Source organism: Zophobas morio, unplaced genomic scaffold (assembly GCF_036711695.1).
Source record: "Zophobas morio isolate AGI-343-1 ecotype UQ-CSIRO unplaced genomic scaffold, CSIRO_AGI_Zmor_V1 ptg000004l, whole genome shotgun sequence".
Lineage (NCBI taxonomy): Eukaryota > Metazoa > Arthropoda > Insecta > Coleoptera > Tenebrionidae > Zophobas > Zophobas morio.
Window position 1 is genome coordinate 3,014,304 of NW_026972109.1, and position 21,174 is coordinate 3,035,477.

The window sequence follows — 21,174 nt, forward strand, 5'->3', positions numbered from 1 at the left end:
CGAAAAACTTGCTACTGAAGTAATTGCGACGATAACGTGTTATCTGTATAACATTACTGCAGTAATGTAACTATTTAGTGGAATTATCGTGTCACAACAACAATGGTTATTTTTACCGTGTATTGTTACAAACACAGTAATGTTTCGCCAAGGTAGACTTTTACTCAGTACTATCGTAAAACCGAGCTTTAAAAACTCCTCTAATTTTCGGTCTTCGAATGGTAAACAAATAAATTGCGCGGAAATTAAAATTCCAGTACCATGGGGCCACGTAGCCGGTAAATGGTGGGGTCCGACGGATATCCGACCCATTTTAGCCATCCATGGCTGGCAAGTACGTATGCAAAATTAAATTACAACACCCGTAAGACTTTTCTATTCTTAGGATAACTGCGGCACTTTCAACAGATTGCTTCCTTTAATCACCCAAGACGTGGGTTTCTTAGCTATAGATCTCCCAGGCCATGGTTACTCTTCGCATATTCCTGACGGCTTTTACTACCATAACATAAATTACATGATTCTAGTACAACGCTTGGTAAATTATTTCAAATGGCCGCAAGTATCGTTATTGGCTCATTCTCTAGGCGGCAGTATCGCGTTTTTGTACGCCATAATAAACCCCCAAAATGTAGATCTTTTAATTTGCTTGGACCATGTCAAGCCGTTCATTAAAAACAAGATTATCAGTACCAACTCAAAAACAATTTCGAAATTCCTGCAATACGAAGAACTTGAAAGACAAAATATAGAACCTCCTGCTTATACCATGGAAGAAATTAAACAGAAAATTTCCAGCTCACTTGGTGGTTCAGTTGCCTATGAACACAGCCACCACTTGGCTGAACGTAATGTTGCTCCCTCAAAGAGTCAACCCGGAAAGTACTACTTTACGAGAGATCCGAGATTAAAAGAAACCGAATTAATTAACTGGAGACAGGAGGACTTGGTATCTGGTGCCCGACGGGTACGATGTCCTGTTTTTATTGCAAAAGCTATAGATGGGATTTGCTTTGAAGAAGCGAAGAACGTTCATGAAGTTGTAGACGCTCTCAAAGAAAGTGGTAACTGTGAGTTACATACACTGGAAGGAACACATCATTTTCATCTCAATAATCCTGAAGTACTGGCTGGATTGATTAAAAAGTTTCTGGAACAACATAGATCGGATAGAAGTGTGGGTGGAATCAAGGGGGAAATGATTGTGAGCGGCAGACACAAACTGCAGGAGTTGCATTTTTAAAATTAAAGTTTAAGTACCTATTCAATAAATGTTTGTAATTTTTTGCTTGGATAAAGTTTTTTTTTTAAACTTTGGTGTCATGTGTAGAACAAAATATACCTGTCATAGTTGTACACCTCATATTTCAGTCAATAAATCGTGCGAAATAAGTTGTCTGGACTTAATTTTCTGTTTTTTCTATATTTCCATTCTTTGCATTTTATTTTTATTGCTGAAATATTGTTCGCTTCACTGTTTAGTAGGGGCAGGTAAAAACTGAAGTAGGTAGGAAGTATCCAGCGATCTTTCAATAGTTACTACATATTATAAGGTCGTTTTTAATTGAAGATGTATTTTTCTGCTATTTTTACTTACCTTGCATTTGTGGTTTATGAACCCGCTTTGAGTAAATTGTTAATCAAAATTTGTCATCTAACAATTTTGTTCTTCAAGTGTATGAGTCTTTACGTTAGACATCTGGTAAATTCAACTTGAAGCTTAAAAGAATTTAAGACTTTCTAGAATTTTGGCATCTAGAATCTTGGAATCTAGGATCCTGAAATTATCGAATATCGGAATCTAAAACCTCGGAATTCTGTAATCCATAGTCTTGGAATTTTAAAACTAAAACGTAGAATTTAAAATCATATTAAGAATTCTGGATCATAGAATTGAAGAATTTGGGACTTACTAAAATCTCGGCATCTGGAATCTTGGCATCAAGTGTTTTGGGATTGAAAATCTAGAATCTCGGAATTTAGAATCCAGGGATTTAGGATTTAGAAATTTTAATCTAGAATTTTGGAATCCAGAACCTTGGACTCTAGAATCTTGGAATTCAGAATCTTAGTGTTTAGAATCACAGGATTGCAAAACTAACCTGAAATCTAGAATCTTAGTATCTATCTTAAATCTTGGAATTTCAAAACTAAAACTTGGAGCTTAAAATGTAGTACATATTAAGGACTTTGGATCATGGAATTCAAGAATTTAATACCTTGGGTCTAAGATGTATTTTCTTCTTCTGAAAATTTAATATTTTTAAAAGGTTAAAATTCTAGATCTGAGAACTCAAAATCTTGGGATCTAGAATCCTGGAATCTAAATTCTTGGGATCTAGAATTTTGGAATCTAGAATCTTTTAATCTGGAAATATAAGATCTCTGAACTTTGAATCTCGGAATCTAGAATCCTGTGATCCAGAATTTTGGAATTTAGAATATTCAGATCCATGATTCAATCTTGAAATATAGAATCTTGGAATCTAAATTCTTGGAATCTAGAATCTTGGAATTAAGAATCTTGAGACCCATAATTCAATCTTGAAATATAGAATTTTGGAATCTAGAATCTTTTAATCTGGAAATATAGGACCTCTCAACTCAGAATCTCAGAATCTAGAATCTTGGAATTTAGAATCTTGAGATCCATAATTCAATCTTGAAATATAGAATCCTAGAGTATAAATTCTTGGGATCTAAATTTTGGAATTTACAATCTTTTAATCTGGAAATATAGGATCTCTGAACTTAGAATCCTGGGATCTAGAATCTTGGAATCTACAATTTTGAGATTCATAATTCAATCTTGAAATATAGAATCATGGGATCTAGAATCCTGGATTCTACACTCTTGGGATCTAGAATTTTGAAATCTAGGATCTTTTAATCTGGAAATATAGGATCTCTGAACTTAGAATCACGGAATCTAGAATCCTGTCATCTAGAATCGGGGAATTTAGAATCTTGGGATCCATAATTCAATCTTGAAATCTAGAATCCCGGAATCTAAATTCTTGGAATCTAGAATCTTTTAATCTGGAAATATGGGATCTCTGAACTGGAATCCTGTGATCAAGAATTTGGGATATTGGGATCCATCATTGAATCTTGAAATATAGCATGAATCTAGAATCATGGAATCTGAATTCTTGGGATCTGGAATTTTGCAATTTACAATCTTTTAATCTGCAAATATAGGATCTCTGAACTTAGAATCTCGGAATCTAGAATTTTGAGACCCATAATTCAGTCTTGAAATACAGAATCATTGAATCTAGTTCCTGGATTCTAAATTCTTGGGATCTAAAATTTTGGAATCCAGGATCTTTTAATCTGAAAATAAAGGATCTTTGAACCTAGAATCTCGGAATCTAGAATCCTGTGATCTAGAATCCTGTGATGTAGAATCATGGAATCTGAATTCTTGGGATCTAGAATTTTGGATTTTACAATCTTTTAATCTGGAAATATAGGATTTCTGAACTTAGAATATCGGAATCTAGAATCTTAGATTCTAGAATTTTGAGATCCATAATTCAATCTTGAAATATAGAAACATGGGATCTGGAATTTTGGAATCTAGGATCTTTTAATCTGCAAATATAGGATCTCTGAACTTAGAATCTCGGAATCTAGAATTTTGAGATCCATAATTCAATCTTGAAATATAGAATCATGGAATCTAGAATCCTGTGATCAAGAATCTTGAAATTTAGAATCTTGGGATCCATAATTCAGTATTGAAATCTAGAATCCTGGAATTTTAATTCTTGGAATCTAGAATCTTTTAATCTGGAAATATAGGATCTCAGAACTTAGAATCTCGGAATCTAGAATCCTGTGTTCAAAAATCTGGGAATTCGTAAACGAAGAGATTTAGTAAAGTGTCCTAGAACAGTCTGTATGTATTCAATGAAAATTTTAATTTGTTTACGTAATTAGGTAGGTAGAATTTTAAGCCGGATCGACTGGCAACGTTGTAAATTATCTTAATGCTTACTATGAGATTCGTACAAATTTTTTTCGTCACCTTCTATCGAGTGGTAGATTTAAGAACCGTTTTGTTGCTGTTATAGGGGTTACCTATGCACGCGATTGGGGTCCAAGTTATTCGACGGCGTTTGACTGAATTATATAAATTGACAACACAGAATTAAAACTCCATCCATGCGTCCCTGGGTCGACGCACTCTTTTTTTCCCCGAAAATTTGAGAACAAAATATTGGTATTCTAGTTACACTGTATAAATGCAGTGCAACTGCATAAATTACTAAGTTCCCTTGCCTCCTTTAAACATGTTTAAAGTTTCTTGTTGTAAAACGAAGACTACATATTAAGAAAAAAAGGCAAAGTATTTGCCCCACCCACCCACCCACCCTATCTCAATTGTAATGATTTTTTTTATTCGTCGTGAGTCAAGAGGGCGAAGCTTAATTGCAAAATCTTTGTTTCTCTAGGAAAAATTCCCATGTGAAACATCTTTTGTTATTGTTGACATAATAGGGGAGAGAGGGTTACACAGTTTCGTTTATCTCAAAATGTTCTAATTTGAACAATATGATAATACTTAAAACATCTTTTGGTGAAAAATTCATCGCAACTGAGATAATTGCGGGTGGGTGGGGCTTTCTATTTGTTTTTTTTTTCTAAATATACATAGGTTTCTTTCAACACCACACATAAGAAATAAGGATTTTGCAATTAAACTCCGCCCCCGGGCGCATATAAGAAATAACATAATTACAACTGAGATGGGTAGGCGGGGCTTAAATTTTTCACGACAAGATATTTAAAGCGTTTATTGGTTAATTTTTGTTTTGGGAAATATCGATTTTACATTTGAGATTGGGGTGGGTGGGGCTTAATTTTTGACTTTTTTTTGTTGACATACATAGTTTTCTTTCAACACATGTTTCACATGGTAGTTTCTTCGGCTCACAACGAATAAAAAAAATCATCACAATTGAGATAGGGTGGGTGGGCGGGGTTTCTATTTTCCTTTCTTTTTTTTTTTTTAATATGTATACATAGTTTTCTTTTCACGACAATAAACTGAAAACATGATTGCTTAAAAGGGTAAACTGCCAAAAAGTCCATTTTTCACTACCCCTCCTTATAAAATTTTTGACCATTTCACGCACATTTTTAAAAATGTTGCAAAAAGACCCATTTGTTGGTTTCAACTACCGAGTTTTTTACGACCTCGTTAGACACTTGTATATTTTCACAATCGCCAAAATGAAGTGCGACAATAAATTCCGAAAAACTAACTGTCAATAGGCTTAGAATATTTAGCTAATTAAGGCAATAACATGTTATCTGTATAACTTTACACTCTAGTAATGTAATTACTTACCGTGTCATAACATAATAAATACCCTGTATTTAAACGAAACAACTCATTATTTTTCGTAACACTGCAATGTTCCGACAAGGTAGACTTTTATTTAGTATGATTGTAAAACCGAACTTTAAAAACTCCACCAATTTTCGGTCTTCAACTGCTAAACAACTAGATGGTTTAGAAATTAAAATTCCAGTCCCGTGGGGCCATATAGCTGGTAAATGGTGGGGTCCGACGAATATCCGACCCATTTTAGCCATCCATGGTTGGCAAGTACGTATGCAAAATTAAATTAAAACACCCATAAAACTTTTCTATTCTTAGGATAACTGCGGCACTTTCAACACATTGCTGCCTTTAATCACCCAAGACGTGGGTTTCTTAGCTATAGATCTCCCAGGCCATGGTTACTCTTCGCATATTCCTGACGGCTTTTACTACCATATTACAAATTACGTGATTCTGGTACAACGATTGGTAGATTATTTCAAATGGCCACAGGTATCTCTGTTGGGTCACTCTCTAGGAGCCTGGACCGCGTTCTTGTACACCATAATAAACCCCCAAAATGTAGATCTTTTGATCTGCTTGGATGGCCTCAAGCCTTTCACTGACGACGAAATTCTCAGTACCAACTCAAAAAGAATCTCGAAATTTCTAGAATACGAAAAACTTAAAAAAGAAAATACAGAACCGCGTGCTTATACCATGGAAGAAATTAAACAGAAAATCTGTGGCTCATTTGGTGGTTCAGTTGCGTATAAGCACAGCAACCACTTAGTTGAACGTAATGTTGCTCCCTCAAAGTGCCAACCCGGAAAGTACTACTTTACCAGAGATCCTAGGTTAAAAGCAACCGAATTAATTAACTGGAGACAGAAGGACTTGGTACCTGGAGCCCGAGGTGTGCGTTGTCCTGTTTTTCTTGGAAAAGCTATAGATGATCATTATTATTCTAAAGACGAGAAGTATATTCAGGAAGTTGTAGACGCTCTTAAATTAAGTGGTAACTGTGAGCTCCACACATTGGAAGGAACTCATCATTTTCATCTCAATAATCCTGAAGTACTGGCTGGGTTGATTAAAAAGTTCCTCGAACAACACGATAGATCTGATAGAAGAGTGGGTGGAATCAAGAAGGAAATCATTCACACCCTGTAGCATTTGGAAATTTTAAAAAAGAAAACATCAATTTAAGAAAAAAGTAAATCATTTTTATTAGCTTTTAATAAAGTTTAGGTACCTATTCAATAAATATGTTCAGAGCGTAAACTCAGTACGAAGAAATAGGTCGCCCGTTTCCGTCTGTCTGTCTGTCTACGGTCTGTCCGAATTTTTATTTATTGACGTTTTTGAAACTTAACTAAATATATTTTGTTGTACATTTAGAGCTCTAGAACTCACTTCGGGCCTCGTTTCTTTGATAACTGCAGCCGTTTTTCCGGAATCGGCCGTTGCAATATCGAAATTTTGAGAAATTTTCAAAATTTCGTATTTCGTACCGATTCTTTCGAAAATGTTACTCCGTGACAATCAACACGCTATATTTTTGGAATCAGCAGGTCGAGATCTACGTCCCTGAATTTTTTCGCAATTTTTAGACCACTTTTTTAACAGTGAAATTTTTTCAGTGGTCCCACTTCTTCAAATTTCGGCCAATTTTTGACATTTTCGAAACTTAACTAAACATATTTTGTTGTACATTTCGAGCTCTAGAACTCACTTCGGGTCTCGTTCCTTTGATAATTGCAACCGTTTTTCCGGAAGAGGCCCTTAAAATATCGAAATTTTGAGAAATTTTCAAAATTTCGTATTTCGTACCGATTTCTTCGAAAATGTTGCTCCGTGACCATTAACACGCTATATTTTTGGAATCAGCATGTCGAGATCTACGTCTCTGAATTTTTTCGCAATTTTTAGACAACTTTTTTAAAAGTGAAATTTTTTCAATGGTCCACCCTGCAGTCGTTTTTCTGGAATCACCCGTTGAAATATCGAAATTTTAGAAATTTTCAAAAATTCGCATTTGGTACCGAGTTTTTCAAAAAGGTTACTCCGTGACCATCAATATGCTATATTTTTGGAATCAGCATGTCGAGATCTGCGTCCTTGAATTTTTTCGCAATTTTTAGACAACTTTTTTAAAAGTGAAATTTTTTCCCTTCTTCAAATTTCGGCCAATTTTTGACATTTTCGAAATTTAACTAAATACATTTCCTTGTAGATTTCGAGCTCTAGAACTCACTTCGGGCCTCGTTTCTTTGATACCTGCAACCGTCTTTCCGGAATCGGCCTTCGAAATATCGAAATTTTTAGAAATTTTCAAAAATTCGCATTTCGTACCGATTTTTTCGAAAATGTTGCTCAGTGGCCATCAACACGCTATATTTTTGGAATCAGCAGGTCGAGATCTACGTCCCTGAATTTTTTCGCAATTTTTGGATAACTTTTTTAAAAGAGAAATTTTTTCAATGATCTCCCCTTCTTCAAATTTCGGCCAATTTTTGACATTTTCGAAACTTAACTAAATACATTTTCTTGTAGATTTCGAGCTCTAGAACTCACTTCAGGCCTCGTTTCTTTGATAACTGCAGTCGTTTTTCCGGAATCACCCGTTGAAATATCGAAATTTTAGAAATTTTCAAAAATTCGCATTTGGTACCGATTTTTTCAAAAAGGTTACTCCGTGACCATCAATATGCTATATTTTTGGAATCAGCATGTCGAGATCTGCGTCCTTGAATTTTTTCGCAATTTTTAGACAACTTTTTTAAAAGTGAAATTTTTTCCCTTCTTCAAATTTCGGCCAATTTTTGACATTTTCGAAATTTAACTAAATACATTTCCTTGTAGATTTCGAGCTCTAGAACCCACTTCGGGCCTCGTTTCTTTGATACCTGCAACCGTCTTTCCGGAATCGGCCTTCGAAATATCGAAATTTTTAGAAATTTTCAAAAATTCGCATTTCGTACCGATTTTTTCGAAAATGTTGCTCAGTGACCATCAACACGCTATATTTTTGGAATCAGCAGGTCGAGATCTACGTCCCTAAATTTTTTCGCAATTTTTAGACAACTTTTTTCAAAGCGAAATTTTTTCAATGGTCCCCCCCCTTCTTCAAATTTCGTCCAACTTTTGAAATTTTCGAAACTTAACTAAATACATTTTCTTGTATATTTCGAGGTCTAGAACTCACCTCCGGCCCCGTTCCTTTGATAACTGCAACCGTTTTTCCGGAATCGGCCGTTGAAATATTGAAATTTTTAGAAATTTTTTCAAAAATTTGCATTTCGTACCGATATTTTCGAAAATGTTGCTCCGTGGCTATCAACACGCTATATTTTTGGAATCAGCATGTCGAGATCTACGTCCCTGAATTTTTTCGCAATTTTTAGACCACTTTTTTAAAAATGAAATTTTTTCAATGGTCCACCCTTCTTAAAATTTCGGTCAATTTTTGACATTTTCGAAACTTAACTAAACACATTTTCTTGTAGATTTCGAGCTCTAGAACTCACTTCGGGCCTCGTTTGTTTGATGACTGCAACCGTTTTTCCGGAATCGGCCATTAAAATATCGAAATTTTTAGAAATTTTCAAAAACTTGCATTTCGTACCAATTCTTTCGAAAATGGTGCTCCGCAACCATCAACACGCTATATTTTTGGAATCAGCATGTCGAGATCTACGTCCCTGAATTTTTTCGCAATTTTTAGACAACTTTTTAAAAGTGAAATTTTTTCCCTTCTTCAAATTTCGGCCTATTTTTGACATTTTCGAAATTTAACTAAATACATTTCCTTGTAGATTTCGAGCTCTAGAACTCACTTCGGGTCTCGTTTTTTTAATAACTGCAACCGTTTTTCTGGAGTCGGTCTTCGAAATATCAAAATTTTTTTAATTATCAGAAATTCGCATTTCGTACCGATTTTTTTCGTAAATTTTGCTCCGTCACCATCAACACGCTATATTTTTGGAATCAGCATGTCGAGGTCTACGTCCTTGAATTTTTCGTAATTTTTAGACAACTTTTTTAAAAGTGAAATTTTTCAATTTTGCCTCTTTTTCTTAATAGACCTAGTCATCTTTTCACAACAAGAAACTTAAAACATGTTGAGTGTTGTGTTGTGAAAAGATGTCTACGTATATAAAGAAGACAAAAGCAAAATATAAGCCCCGCCCACCCGCCCTATCTCAAATGTGATTATCCTTTTTTATTTGTTGTGGGCCAGGAGGGCGGAGCTTAACTGTAAAATCCTTATTTCTCTACAAGAAATTACCACGTAAGATATGTTTTTGAGTATCATGTTCAAAGAATACTACGTATATTAAGTAAAAATTAAGGCCAGATTGAGATCGAGACGAATGGGTGGGGCTTATGTTTTTGTTTTCTCTAGTACTTAATACATGTTTCACATAGCAATTTCTTGTCGAAAAATAAGGATTTTGCCCCACGGCATAAGACGAGTAAAAAAAATCATCACAATTACGGTAGGGTGGGTGGGCGGGGCTTACATTTTGTTTTTTTTTCTTAATTTCCGTAGTCGTCTTTTCATAACAAGAAATTTAAAACATGTTGTGTGTTGTGTTGTGTTGTGAAAATATGACTACCTATATTAAGAAGAAAAAGGCAAAATATAAGCCCCGCCCACCCACCGTATCTCAATTGTGATGATCTTTTTTATTCGTTGTGAGTCAAGAGGGCGGAGCTTAACTGCAAAATCCTTATTTCTCTTCTTCAAATTTTGGCCAATTTTTGACATTTTAGAAAGTTAACAAAACACATTTTCTTGTCGATTTCGAGCTCTAAAACTCACTTCCGGCCTCGTTTCTTTGATAACTGCAACCGTTTTTTCGGAATCGACCGTTGAAATATCGAAATTTTTAGAAATTTTCAAAATTTCGCTTTTCGTACAGATTCTTTCGAAAATGTTGCTCCGTGATTACCAACACGCTATATTTTTGAAATCAGCATGTCGAGATCTACGTCCCTGAATTTTTTCGCAATTTTTAGACAACTTTTTTAAAAGTGAAATTTTTTTCAATGGCCTTCAAATTTCGCCGAATTTTTGACATTTTCGAAACTTAACTAAATACATTTTCTTCTAAATTTCGAGCTCTAGAACTCATTTCCGGCCTCGTTTCTTTGATAATTGCAACCGTTTTTCTGGAATCGCCCGTTGAAATATCGAAATTTTAGAAATTTTCAAAAATTTGCATTTCGTACCGATTTTTTCGAAAATGTTGCTCCGTGACCATCAACACGCTATATTTTCGGAATCAGCATGTCGAGATCTACGTCTCTGATTTTTTTCGCAATTTTTAGACACCTTTTTTTAAAAGTGAAATTTTTGTTTGCATTTGGCCGTTTTTTTCTTAATATACATAGTGTTCTTTGAACAACATGATACTCAAAAACATGTTTTTAATTTCTTGTAAAGAAATAACTGTTTTGCAGTTAAGCTGTGCCCCCTTGGTTCTCGGCGAATAAAAAAAATCATCACACTTGAGATAGGGCGGGTGGGCGGGCTTTCATTTTGCCTTTTTGTTTTAATATGTGTAGATTTCTTTTCACAACAAGAAACTTAAAACATGTTTAAAGTGGAAAATTTGTATAAGAAAATATCGATTCTGTCAAAACAACCTTCTACAATTTTTAGCTACCAGCTTTGTTTTTCTCTGGTAGCGTCATTAAAAGTCCAAAAACAACATAATTTTTCCAAAACGCTGATGTCGTCAGCAAAACTGAAAATAATAACAACTGCTGGTTTTGACCTTCTGACGTTTTTTAAAACTTTGCTAGTCAGTAATTAATTGCAAAATATGATAATTGTGACTACTGCATGCAGTAAAAAGAAAATATACAGTCGATTAGACCGATAACCTATCGTCTGTACAACACAGTGCACTATAGTTGTTATGTAATAACCTAGTACGTCACATATAAGAAAAACGTATAATATTTTGTTCTTTGTAACACTTCAATGTTCCGACGAGGTGTGGTTTTACTCGGCGCCATCAAGAAACCTAAGTTTGAACACTCCACCAATTTTCAGTCTTCATATGAACAACTCACTGGCTTAGAAATTAAAATTCCGGTTCCGTGGGGTCACATAGCTGGTAAATGGTGGGGCCCGACGAATATCCGACCTATTTTAACCACGCATGGTTGGCAAGTATGTATACAACACATTCAATTTAAAACACTCATACTATTTTTTTTATTAGGATAATTGCGACTCGTTCAACAGATTGCTTCCTTTAATTAGCCAAGACGTAGGTTTCTTAGCTGTTGATTGGCCAGGACACGGCTACTCTTCGCATATTCCTGACGGTTTTTACTACCATAACACAAATTACATGCTTCTGATTCAACGCTTGGTAGACTATTTCAAATGGTCGCAGGTATCACTGATGGGTCATTCCCTAGGCGCTAGTATCTCGTTCCTGTACACCATAATAAACCCCCAAAATGTAGATCTTTTAATTTGCTTAGAAAATATCAAGCCGCTCACAGAAGACATTATCACTACCAACTCAGAAAGAATCGCGAAATTTCTACACTACGAAAAACTTAGAAGGCAAAATACAGAGCCTCACGCTTATACCATGGAGGAAATTAAGCGAAAAATCGCTAGTTTTCTTGACGGCTCTGTTGCATACGAACACAGCCACCACTTGGTGGAGCGCAGTGTCGCTCCTTCGAAGAGCCATCCTGGGAAATACTGTTTCACAAGAGATCCTAGGTTAAAAGTACTCGATTTAGTTAATTGGCGACAAAAGGACCTAGTACTTGGGGCCCGACGTGTGCGTTGTCCTGTTTTTATTGCAAAAGCTACTGGCGTGTCTTACTTTGAAGAAGAAAATAATGTTCATGAAGTTGTAGACGCTCTTAAAGAAAGTGGTAACTGTGAGCACCATCTACTCGAAGGAACCCATCATTTTCATTTTAATAATCCTGAAGCAGTAGCTGGATTGATTAAAAAGTTTCTTAAACAACGCGATAGATCCGATAGAAGTGTAGGTGGAATCAAAGAGGAAATGATTGTATATAGTTAACACAAAGTGTAGCAGTTATAACTAAAGCTCGGAATTATATGCAGAAAAAAAAATGTAAATGTGCGCAGATGTGCAGAGAAATTTGCTATTATATGCAAAAAATTGCTAAAATATGCAAGAAATGTTACTTTTTTTTATACATTAATGTTTTATTTCTATCATTTGTTATAACACATAACTCAGTTAACATATAGATAAAGCATAACCACCTAAACCATTGCCGCGCACCCACCCCTTCATCATTCCATTACTCTTAATATTGTTCAGTTCTATCTTAGCAAGTTTTAGCCCCGCCCACCCTCCCTCTATTTTCTTGGGAGGTATATCATTTGCCACAGTCAGTTTTATGACCAAAGCAGTGCCCCACCCACCCACCCCTTCTTCATTCCAGTGACGACTCTTAATATTCTTCAGTCCTATCTTAGCAAGTTTTACCACCGCCCACCCACCCTTTATTTTCTTAGAGAGTCTGTTATTTACCTAAATCAATCTTACGTTAACAAGTACTAGACCCGTCCCCCCTTCCGCCCTCTATTTTCTTAGAGGTTATGTAATTTGCCAAAATTAGTCTTATCTTAGCAAGTACTACCTAAGATAAAACTGATTTTGGAAAATCACATATCCTCTGAGAAACGAGAGGGTGGGTGGGCGGAGCTAGTATCTGCTAAGATAAGACTGATTTTGGCAAATGAGATACCCCCAAAGAAAAAAAGAGATGTTTTATTTAATAAGCGCAAGTCAGCGCAATAAAAAAGTCTGGACCGTCGGCATTGCGATCGGGTTATTGCAATTCGTTGAAAACATCTTTTAGTTTAGTTTCTGTTTCACTCTCACGTCTACAGGTTGATAAGTGTTATCGCTATTTGTCTTAAAATACGAATACCATAAATGATTTTCAGTTCAGTTTTCAGTCGCACCTCTGTTATTACATACGTGATTAAATTGTTTCGTTATTTTATTTATTATAAATCACTATTTAAGAATAACAATAATACAATACTTTTACTATTAGTATTACGTGTTTTTACCTTCACACAAACATTAGATACATGTGAAAAAAAAATTGAAAAGCCTGCGGAAAATTTAAAAATTCAAAATTTCGCCCTAGCTGTGATCATCTAACAAAATGGAACCCTACATTGTGTTTTTGAAAAATGGCGCAATGCGTTAAGATGCAAGTGGTGGACCCCAAGGTTGAAAAAGTACCGCTAAATAAAACACAAAATTTATGGAGGACACAAAATTATTTAGCCCTCCACTGACAAAACTAAACTTTGGATGACTTGGAATGAAATCAAATTAAACGTTCTGAATCAATGCAAATATTTGAATATCACAAATTTAATAAAAACAAAGCAAAATCGAACTATCTCAATTTCATTGTAGAGCACAGCAAAAATACCCATTGGGGGCGAGTAGCACGAGCGGAATTTGGGGCTCCTGGTCGTGGCTGTTCTCCTACCCACGACGGTGATTCTATCTACCGCAAGCACGAAGAACATGCCTATACGAGTAGGCCGTTACAGTCGGAAACTCGCAGTTGGGTCCTGGCTATGGGGTAGAAGCCGACAGCGTTACGTGAACTCGACTAGGAACCGCGCACTCCATTCCACTACGTCTTTCTGTGTTATTTAACCTCAATTCCATTTATATGTTGAATTCTCACAACACTGATATTAACCACAACTGAACAAGTGTTAAAGTTTCAAAAGGAGCAATAAACAACATTTAAATTTGCCGTACAATCTTGTGAAATTTTAAACAAGAAATAATTTTATTTGAGATTAACTGGACATCAGATAATTTATATGATGGAAACATTTATCGACAAAATATTTACATTAAAAAAAACTAGCAAAGATTTATAAAAACAAAAGATCTTGTGTGAAATAAACTTGTGAAGATACAATATTACGTGAGGTTAGAAACTGCAGAGCATGAAAGTTTACGGTCAAATTAAATTATACAACAAAGTTAGAATTGTGAGATAGAGAAATTTGTATGAGGTGAAAATTGCAAAGCTAATAAATTTATATAAGATTAATATTTTTTGATACACTTTATCAAAAAGTTTACATTATGTTCAATTATGCCACATTTGGTAGCTACTAGCCCCAGCGGCCCACCCTCTATTTTCCTAAAGAATATGTCATTTGCCAAAATCAGTTTTATCTTAGCAGATACTAGCCCCGCCCATCCGCCCTCTCTTTTCTTATAGGATATCTAATTTGCCAAAATCACTCTTATCATAGCAGGAACTATCCCCGCCCAACCACCCTTTCTTTTGTTACAAGGTATCCCATTTGCCAAAATCATCCTTATCTTAGCAGGACTAGCCCCGCCCACCCACCCACCCTCTCTTTTATTAGAGGGTATATCATTTGCCAAAATCAGTTTTATCTTTGCAGGCATTAGCCCCGCCCACCCCCCTCTCTTTTCTTAAAGGTTATCTCATTTGTCAAAATCACTCGTATCTTAGCAGGACTAGCCCCGCCCACCCGCCCTCGTTTTTTTAGAAGGTATGTCATTTGCCAAAATCAGTTTTATCTTTGCAGGTACTAGACCCGCCCACCCGCCCTCTTTTTTTTAAGAGGATATCTAAAACTTATTAAGATAACACTGACTTTGGTAAATGATATACTCTCTAGAAAGAGAGAGGGTGGGTGGGCGGGGCTAGTAGCTGCTAAGATAAAACTGACTTTGGCAAATGAGATACCTCCTAAGAAAAAAAGAGATGTTTTATTTAATAAGCGCAAGTCAGCGCAATAAAAAAGTCTGGACCGTCGGCATTGTGATCCGGTTATTGCAGTTCGTAGAAAACATCTTTTAGTTTAGTTTCTGTTTCACTCTCACGTCTACAGGTTGATAAGTGTTATCGCTATTTGTCTTAAATTACGAATACCATAAATGATTTTCAGTTCAGTTTTCAGTCGTTTCAGTGTTATTACATACGTGATTAAATTGTTTCGTTATTTTATTTATTATAAATCACTATTTAAGAATAACAATAATACAATACTTTTACTATTAGTATTATGTTTTTTACCTTCACACAAACATTAGATACATGTGAAAAAGAAATTAAAAGCCTGCGGAAAATTTAAAAATTCAAAATTTCGCCTTAGCTGTGATCATCTAACAAAATGGAACCCTACATTGTGTTTTTGAAAAATGGCGTAATGCATTAAGATGCAAGTGGTGGACCCCAAGGTTGGAAAAGTACCGCTAAATAAAACACAAAATTTATGGAGGACACAAAATTATTTAGTCCTCCACTGACAAAAATAAACTTTGAATGACTTGGAATGAAATTAAATTAAACGTTCTGAATCAATGCAAATATTTGAATATCACAAATTTAATAAAAACAAAGCAAAATCGAACTATGTCAATTTCATTGTAGAGCACAGCAAAAATACCCATTGGGGGCGAGTAGCACGAGCGGAATTTGGGGCTCCTGGTCGTGGCTGTTCTCCTACCCACGACGGTGATTCTATCTACCGCAAGCACGAAGAACATGCCTAGTGTAAAAGTTTCAAAAGGAGCAATAAACAACATTTAAATTCGCAATACAATCTTGTGAAATTTTAAACAAATAATTCTTATTTGAGATTAAGAGTGGACATCAGATAATTTAAATGATGGAAACATTGGGTGAAATAAACTTTTGAAGATAAAATATTATGTGAGGTTAGAAACTGCAGAGCATGAACGTTTACAGACAATTTAAATTGTACAACAAAGAAAATTACTGAAGTTAAAATTGTGAAATAGACAAATATTGTATGAGGTGAAAATTGCCACGCTAACAAATTTACATGAGATCAATATTTGCCACACTTTATCAACGATTCAAACAAAGAGTTTACATTATGTTCAATTATGCCGCACTTCATAAATAAACACAAAATGCATCAGGCGTTGCGAGGAAAACTCCTCGGTGATGGAATTAGCCATTGAGGGAAATGCGTCTCGGTGATGTAATTTACAACGTTGCGAGGAATATGCGTCTATATATAAATATTATGAATTCTGTTGCACTTTTCTACGGTCTTTTCTAGCAATCTTATGTGAGAAATGAAAACGTGTTATAATGTGACACTTAAGTATTAGCATCCAGAAACTTATTGATAATTAAACAAATAAAATCAAACGCGTCCTGACTAAGTGAATTTCGTGAAAACTCCCGTAAGTGTTTGTCTAAACAATAAAATTCCTGATTGTTAAATTGCGTTAGAACTAGTTAACGATTAAACTCCTAACATGAACTGTGAATTTACAAAAAATGAATCAAATTTACACGTTTTTGCTTCAAATTCGGTCACCACAATACACATTGTTATTTTAGCTTACAATAAAATTGGCAAATGAAATACCTGTCGTAGGTTTGATATTTTAAGGTCACAATACGCGATATGCAAATTCGCAAACTGCATATACGTATTAGAACTAAACTAGAACACATTTATTTCGAATATCGGTCACACAATGGACTTTATAATTGATACAGTAGTCGCGCAATTTATTATCGAGTGTGATAACTGTGATTTGTGCGTACAGTCTTACAATAGATATAATAAATACCCAGCCGATAATGCGTTAACTGTAGATCATGGTGCAGTGTAAAGTGCACTCATAGTCATTAGTGCCAATATCTTAATAATGAAAACGTGTTTTCGTAAAGGTATATAAATACGAACATATGAAAAACCTCGTTTTATTTTTCGTGACGTTGCAATGTTCCGACAAGGCAACGCTGTTAAAAAATCGAACTTTGAAACCTCCACCAATTTTCAGTCTTCAAATGGCTTAGAAATAAAAATCCCGGTCCCGTGGGGGCATGTAGCTGGTAAATGGTGGGGACCCACGAATATCCGACCCATTTTAGTCCTCCATGGGTGGCAAGTACGTATGCAACCAAAATAAAACCCCAATTTCGTTGTTTTTTTCGATAGGATAACTGCGACTCGTTCAAGCGATTGCTCCCTTTAATTAGTCAAGACGTGGGTTTCTTAGCTATTGATTTCCCAGGACATGGTTACTCTTCACGTATTCCCGACGGCTTCTACTATCATAGCATGGGTTACGTGGTTCTGATACAACGCGTGGTAGATTTTTTCAAATGGCCACAGGTATCCCTGATGGGTCATTCCCTAGGCGCCAGTGTCGCGTTTTTGTACACTATAATAAACCCCCAAAAAGTAGACCTTTTGATTTGCTTGGATGCCGTTAAGCCAATCACTGAAGACGGAATTATCAACACTAACTCGGAAAAAATTTCGACATTGATGCACTACGAGAAACTTAGAAGGGAAAATACGGAACCTCAAGCGTACACCTTGGAGGAAGTTAAACAAAAGATTTCGAGGTTCCTTGACGGCTCGGTGGCGTACGAACACAGCCACCATTTGGTGGAGCGAAGCGTTGCTCCGTCAAAGAGCCAACCTGGGAAATACTGTTTTACAAGAGACCCTAGGTTAAAAATAACCGATTTAGTTAACTGGCGACAGAAGGACTTAGTACCGGGTGCACGCAGTATGCAGTGTCCCGTTTTTGTTGCAAAAGCTACTAATGGGTTTCACTTTGAAAATCAGAAGTACGTGCATGAAGTTGCAGACGCTCTTAAAGAAAGTGGTAACTGTGAGTTCCATGTATTGGAAGGAACGCATCACTTGCATCTCAATAATCCTGAAGTATTAGCCGGGTTGATTATAAAGTTTCTTAAACAATACGATAAATCGGATAGAAGTGTCGGGGGAATTAAGAATGAAATGGTTGTGTGCGATCAACACAAATTGTAGACGTTGTATATACAAATAATAAAACATTTAAAGATTTGTTGTCTTCGCGCAATCAGTTGACGCAGCTGTTACTAATTACAGATTATGATAATTTTGGTTTGCGCGTCCAGTACCAGCAGATAAGTCGTGCCGATAACCTGTTATCATGGTGCAGTCTCGTCATGTTATAACATAGTGTTATCATCTTATCGCAGCCTTAAAAACATTCATCTCTGTAGGTATAAAAACCCAACATCTGATTTCAATGTTCCGACGCGGTAGGCTTTTATTCAGCGCTATCATGAAGCCGAATTTCCAAAACACTACCAATTTTCAATCCTCAAATGTCAATCAACCAACTATCTTAGAAATTAGAATTCCGGTCCCGTGGGGTCACATAGCTGGTAAATGGTGGGGGCCCACCGACAAGAGACCCATTTTAATCATGCATGGTTGGCAAGTACGTATGCAACCCATTAAATCTGAAACACTAATCTCATTCTTGTAGGATAACTGCGACTCCTTCAACCGATTGCTTCCTTTAATGAGTCAAGACGTTGGTTTCTTAGCCATAGATCTCCCAGGCCACGGTTACTCTTCGCAAATTCCAGACGGCTTCTACTACCACAACATAAACTACCTCATTTTGATCCAACGCTTGGTGGATTATTTCAAATGGCCCCAAGTCTCACTAATGGGTCACTCCTTAGGCGCCCGAACTTCCTTCCTCTACACCATAATGAACCCCCAAAAAGTAGATTTTTTAATTTGTTTGGATGGTCTCAAGCCACTCACTGACGACGAAGTCATCAACACTAACGCAAAAACAATTTCGAAATTTCTACAATACGAAAAACTGAGAAGACAGAATACAGAACCTCCCGCTTATACTATAGAGGAAATTAAACAGAAAATGTCGAGTTCTCTTGGTGGTTCCGTTGCTTACGAACACAGCCACCATTTGATTGAACGTAGTGTCGCTCCTTCAAAAAACCAACCGGGAAAGTACTGTTTCAGGAGAGATCCTAGGTTAAAAGTGACCGAATTAATTAACTGGAGGCAGGAGGACTTGGTACCTGGTGCCCGACGGGTACGATGTCCTGTTTTCATTGCAAAAGCAATTGGTGCGCCTTATTACGAGGACGAGAAGATATTTCTTGATGTTGTAGACGCTCTTAAAGAAAGTGGGAATTGTGAGTTCCATAGGTTGGAAGGGACGCATCATTTGCATCTGAATAATCCCGAAGTACTAGCAGAATTGGTTAAAAAGTTCCTCAGACGGTACGATAAATCGGATAGGAGTACCGGTGGTATCAAAGGGGAAATGGTACACAGGCAACACAAACTATAGTTGTGTATAGTGCGGGCGAACAACAGTTCGTGTTCTACAAAACTTTTTCGATTTTTTTAATGACTACAGGTCTATGTTTTTATGGACTACATAAATTAACATTATTTAAACTCATCGTTTATTACCTTCATTACCAAATCACAAAGTCTAAGGACATTCATGACTATGCGATTTAGTAGACGAGTACAGTCCGAGGTGTAAAGGTCACAACGTGGTCCGATTGACGTAAAAAAGCATCATAACCTCAAATTGTTGCGCTATGGCATGTGTAAGTCCAAAGGTCTTTTAAGTATTAATACTCGTTATCCAATTAATACGAACCGAAGTGTGAATACTATCACTTAAATAGTTTACGATGTCAGTGCGTGGCCACCTTTTACTAACAAGGTTCCTGAAACATAACCCTACTTTGGTGAGATTCAATTCCACAAAATTAAACTATGAAGAAATACGGATACCGGTTCCGTGGGGGCACGTGGCTGGGAAATGGTGGGGACCCACCGACAAGAGACCCATCTTAACCCTGCACGGTTGGCAAGTAAGAATTAATCCCGTTTTAATATTAATATAAGTTTTAATTAACCAACTTTGTAAGGACAATTGTGGCTCCTTCAACCGTTTAATCCCGCTACTTAACCCAGACGTGGGTTTTCTAGCCATCGACTTCCCAGGACACGGTTACTCGTCCCGGATTCCCAGTGGTCTCTACTGCCATTTTGCAGACTACCTAATCCTAGTACAGTATTTAGTCAACTACTTCAAATGGCCGAAAGTCTCGCTCCTGGGACACTCAATGGGCGGAATCGTCTCCTTCATGTACACCATGGTCTACCCCCAAAACGTAGACTTCCTAATGTGCATAGACGGCGCCAAACCCATGATTGTCGAAAACAATATACCCAGAATAGCCCGAAATATTACCAAATTTTCGCGCTACGTGCAGTTTGAAATGAGTGACAAGGAACCACCAAGTTACACTATTGAGGAAATCAAACATAAAATTAGTTTACCCAATAAAAATTCCGTTATGTATGAGAATGCTCACCACTTGATGGAACGTAACATCGCGCCTTCAAAAGTCCATCCCGGGAAGTATTATTTTACGAGAGACCCTAGGCTAAGGGCGGGGGAATTGGTGAACTGGCCACAGGAAGAATCGTTGGCGTTTGCGAAATTTATGACTTGTCCTATTTTCCTCGCAAAAGCGATAAGGGGGTCATACTATGAAATTAAGAAGAATTTTTATGACGTGTTGGATGTACTTAAGGAAAGTAGTGTGGATTGTCAGTACCATCGGGTGGAAGGGACACACCATGTCCATTTGAATAATCCTGAAATACTCGCTGGTTTAATGAAGGAGTTTATAGTTAAGCATAATACGGCGGAACGGGGTGGGGGCGGCATGCACGAAGAAATGAAGGTGGAGGGGAGGAACTGAGGAGTGGTATTGTAAAAAAAAATAATCGTGTGATATGTTGTTTATAAAAAGTTAAACTTTGAATTCTACCTCCATGTTTGGTCGCACCTGTTTGTTTTATACACCTAGGTATATATAAATTGTATCATATTAACCAATTGTTATTATTTATTTTTAATATATGGCCACTATACTATAAAAAACAAAAATAAAACGTCTAT

At 36.3% G+C, this 21,174-nt stretch overlaps 6 protein-coding genes across 9 annotated transcripts; all 6 read left to right on the top strand.

Annotated features, from left to right (window-relative positions):
• The first annotated feature begins 120 nt into the window (after positions 1–120).
• On the top strand, positions 121–1,392 carry LOC135137562 (probable serine hydrolase). Its single transcript, XM_064067254.1, has 2 exons — positions 121–334; positions 386–1,392. The coding sequence occupies exons 1-2, from the start codon at positions 140–142 to the stop codon at positions 1,241–1,243; spliced, it is 1,053 nt and encodes a 350-aa protein (XP_063923324.1). The 5' UTR covers positions 121–139; the 3' UTR covers positions 1,244–1,392.
• Positions 1,393–5,425: 4,033 nt separating this feature from the next.
• On the top strand, positions 5,426–6,508 carry LOC135133624 (serine hydrolase-like protein). Its single transcript, XM_064062084.1, has 2 exons — positions 5,426–5,620; positions 5,672–6,508. The coding sequence occupies exons 1-2, from the start codon at positions 5,426–5,428 to the stop codon at positions 6,506–6,508; spliced, it is 1,032 nt and encodes a 343-aa protein (XP_063918154.1).
• A 4,721-nt stretch (positions 6,509–11,229) lies between these two features.
• LOC135134141 (probable serine hydrolase) lies at positions 11,230–12,542 on the top strand. The gene is made up of 2 exons (XM_064062762.1): positions 11,230–11,522; positions 11,575–12,542. Exons 1-2 carry the CDS (start codon positions 11,331–11,333, stop codon positions 12,403–12,405), a joined length of 1,023 nt encoding a protein of 340 aa, XP_063918832.1. The 5' UTR covers positions 11,230–11,330; the 3' UTR covers positions 12,406–12,542.
• A 4,382-nt stretch (positions 12,543–16,924) lies between these two features.
• Positions 16,925–18,242, top strand: LOC135137519 (probable serine hydrolase). Its single transcript, XM_064067207.1, has 2 exons — positions 16,925–17,310; positions 17,361–18,242. The coding sequence occupies exons 1-2, from the start codon at positions 17,143–17,145 to the stop codon at positions 18,204–18,206; spliced, it is 1,014 nt and encodes a 337-aa protein (XP_063923277.1). The 5' UTR covers positions 16,925–17,142; the 3' UTR covers positions 18,207–18,242.
• An 81-nt stretch (positions 18,243–18,323) lies between these two features.
• On the top strand, positions 18,324–19,646 carry LOC135137490 (probable serine hydrolase). 4 transcript variants are annotated; one of them, XM_064067175.1, is made up of 3 exons: positions 18,325–18,424; positions 18,480–18,645; positions 18,694–19,646. In XM_064067175.1, exons 2-3 carry the CDS (start codon positions 18,487–18,489, stop codon positions 19,534–19,536), a joined length of 1,002 nt encoding a protein of 333 aa, XP_063923245.1. In that variant the 5' UTR covers positions 18,325–18,424; positions 18,480–18,486; the 3' UTR covers positions 19,537–19,646. The 4 variants fall into 4 exon arrangements, with proteins under 4 accessions (XP_063923260.1, XP_063923245.1, XP_063923253.1 ...); XM_064067183.1 differs by having other exon boundaries at positions 18,325–18,420; XM_064067190.1 differs by having other exon boundaries at positions 18,324–18,641.
• A 104-nt stretch (positions 19,647–19,750) lies between these two features.
• Positions 19,751–21,167, top strand: LOC135137510 (probable serine hydrolase). Its single transcript, XM_064067198.1, has 2 exons — positions 19,751–20,074; positions 20,132–21,167. The coding sequence occupies exons 1-2, from the start codon at positions 19,892–19,894 to the stop codon at positions 20,972–20,974; spliced, it is 1,026 nt and encodes a 341-aa protein (XP_063923268.1). The 5' UTR covers positions 19,751–19,891; the 3' UTR covers positions 20,975–21,167.
• The last annotated feature ends 7 nt before the right edge of the window (positions 21,168–21,174 follow it).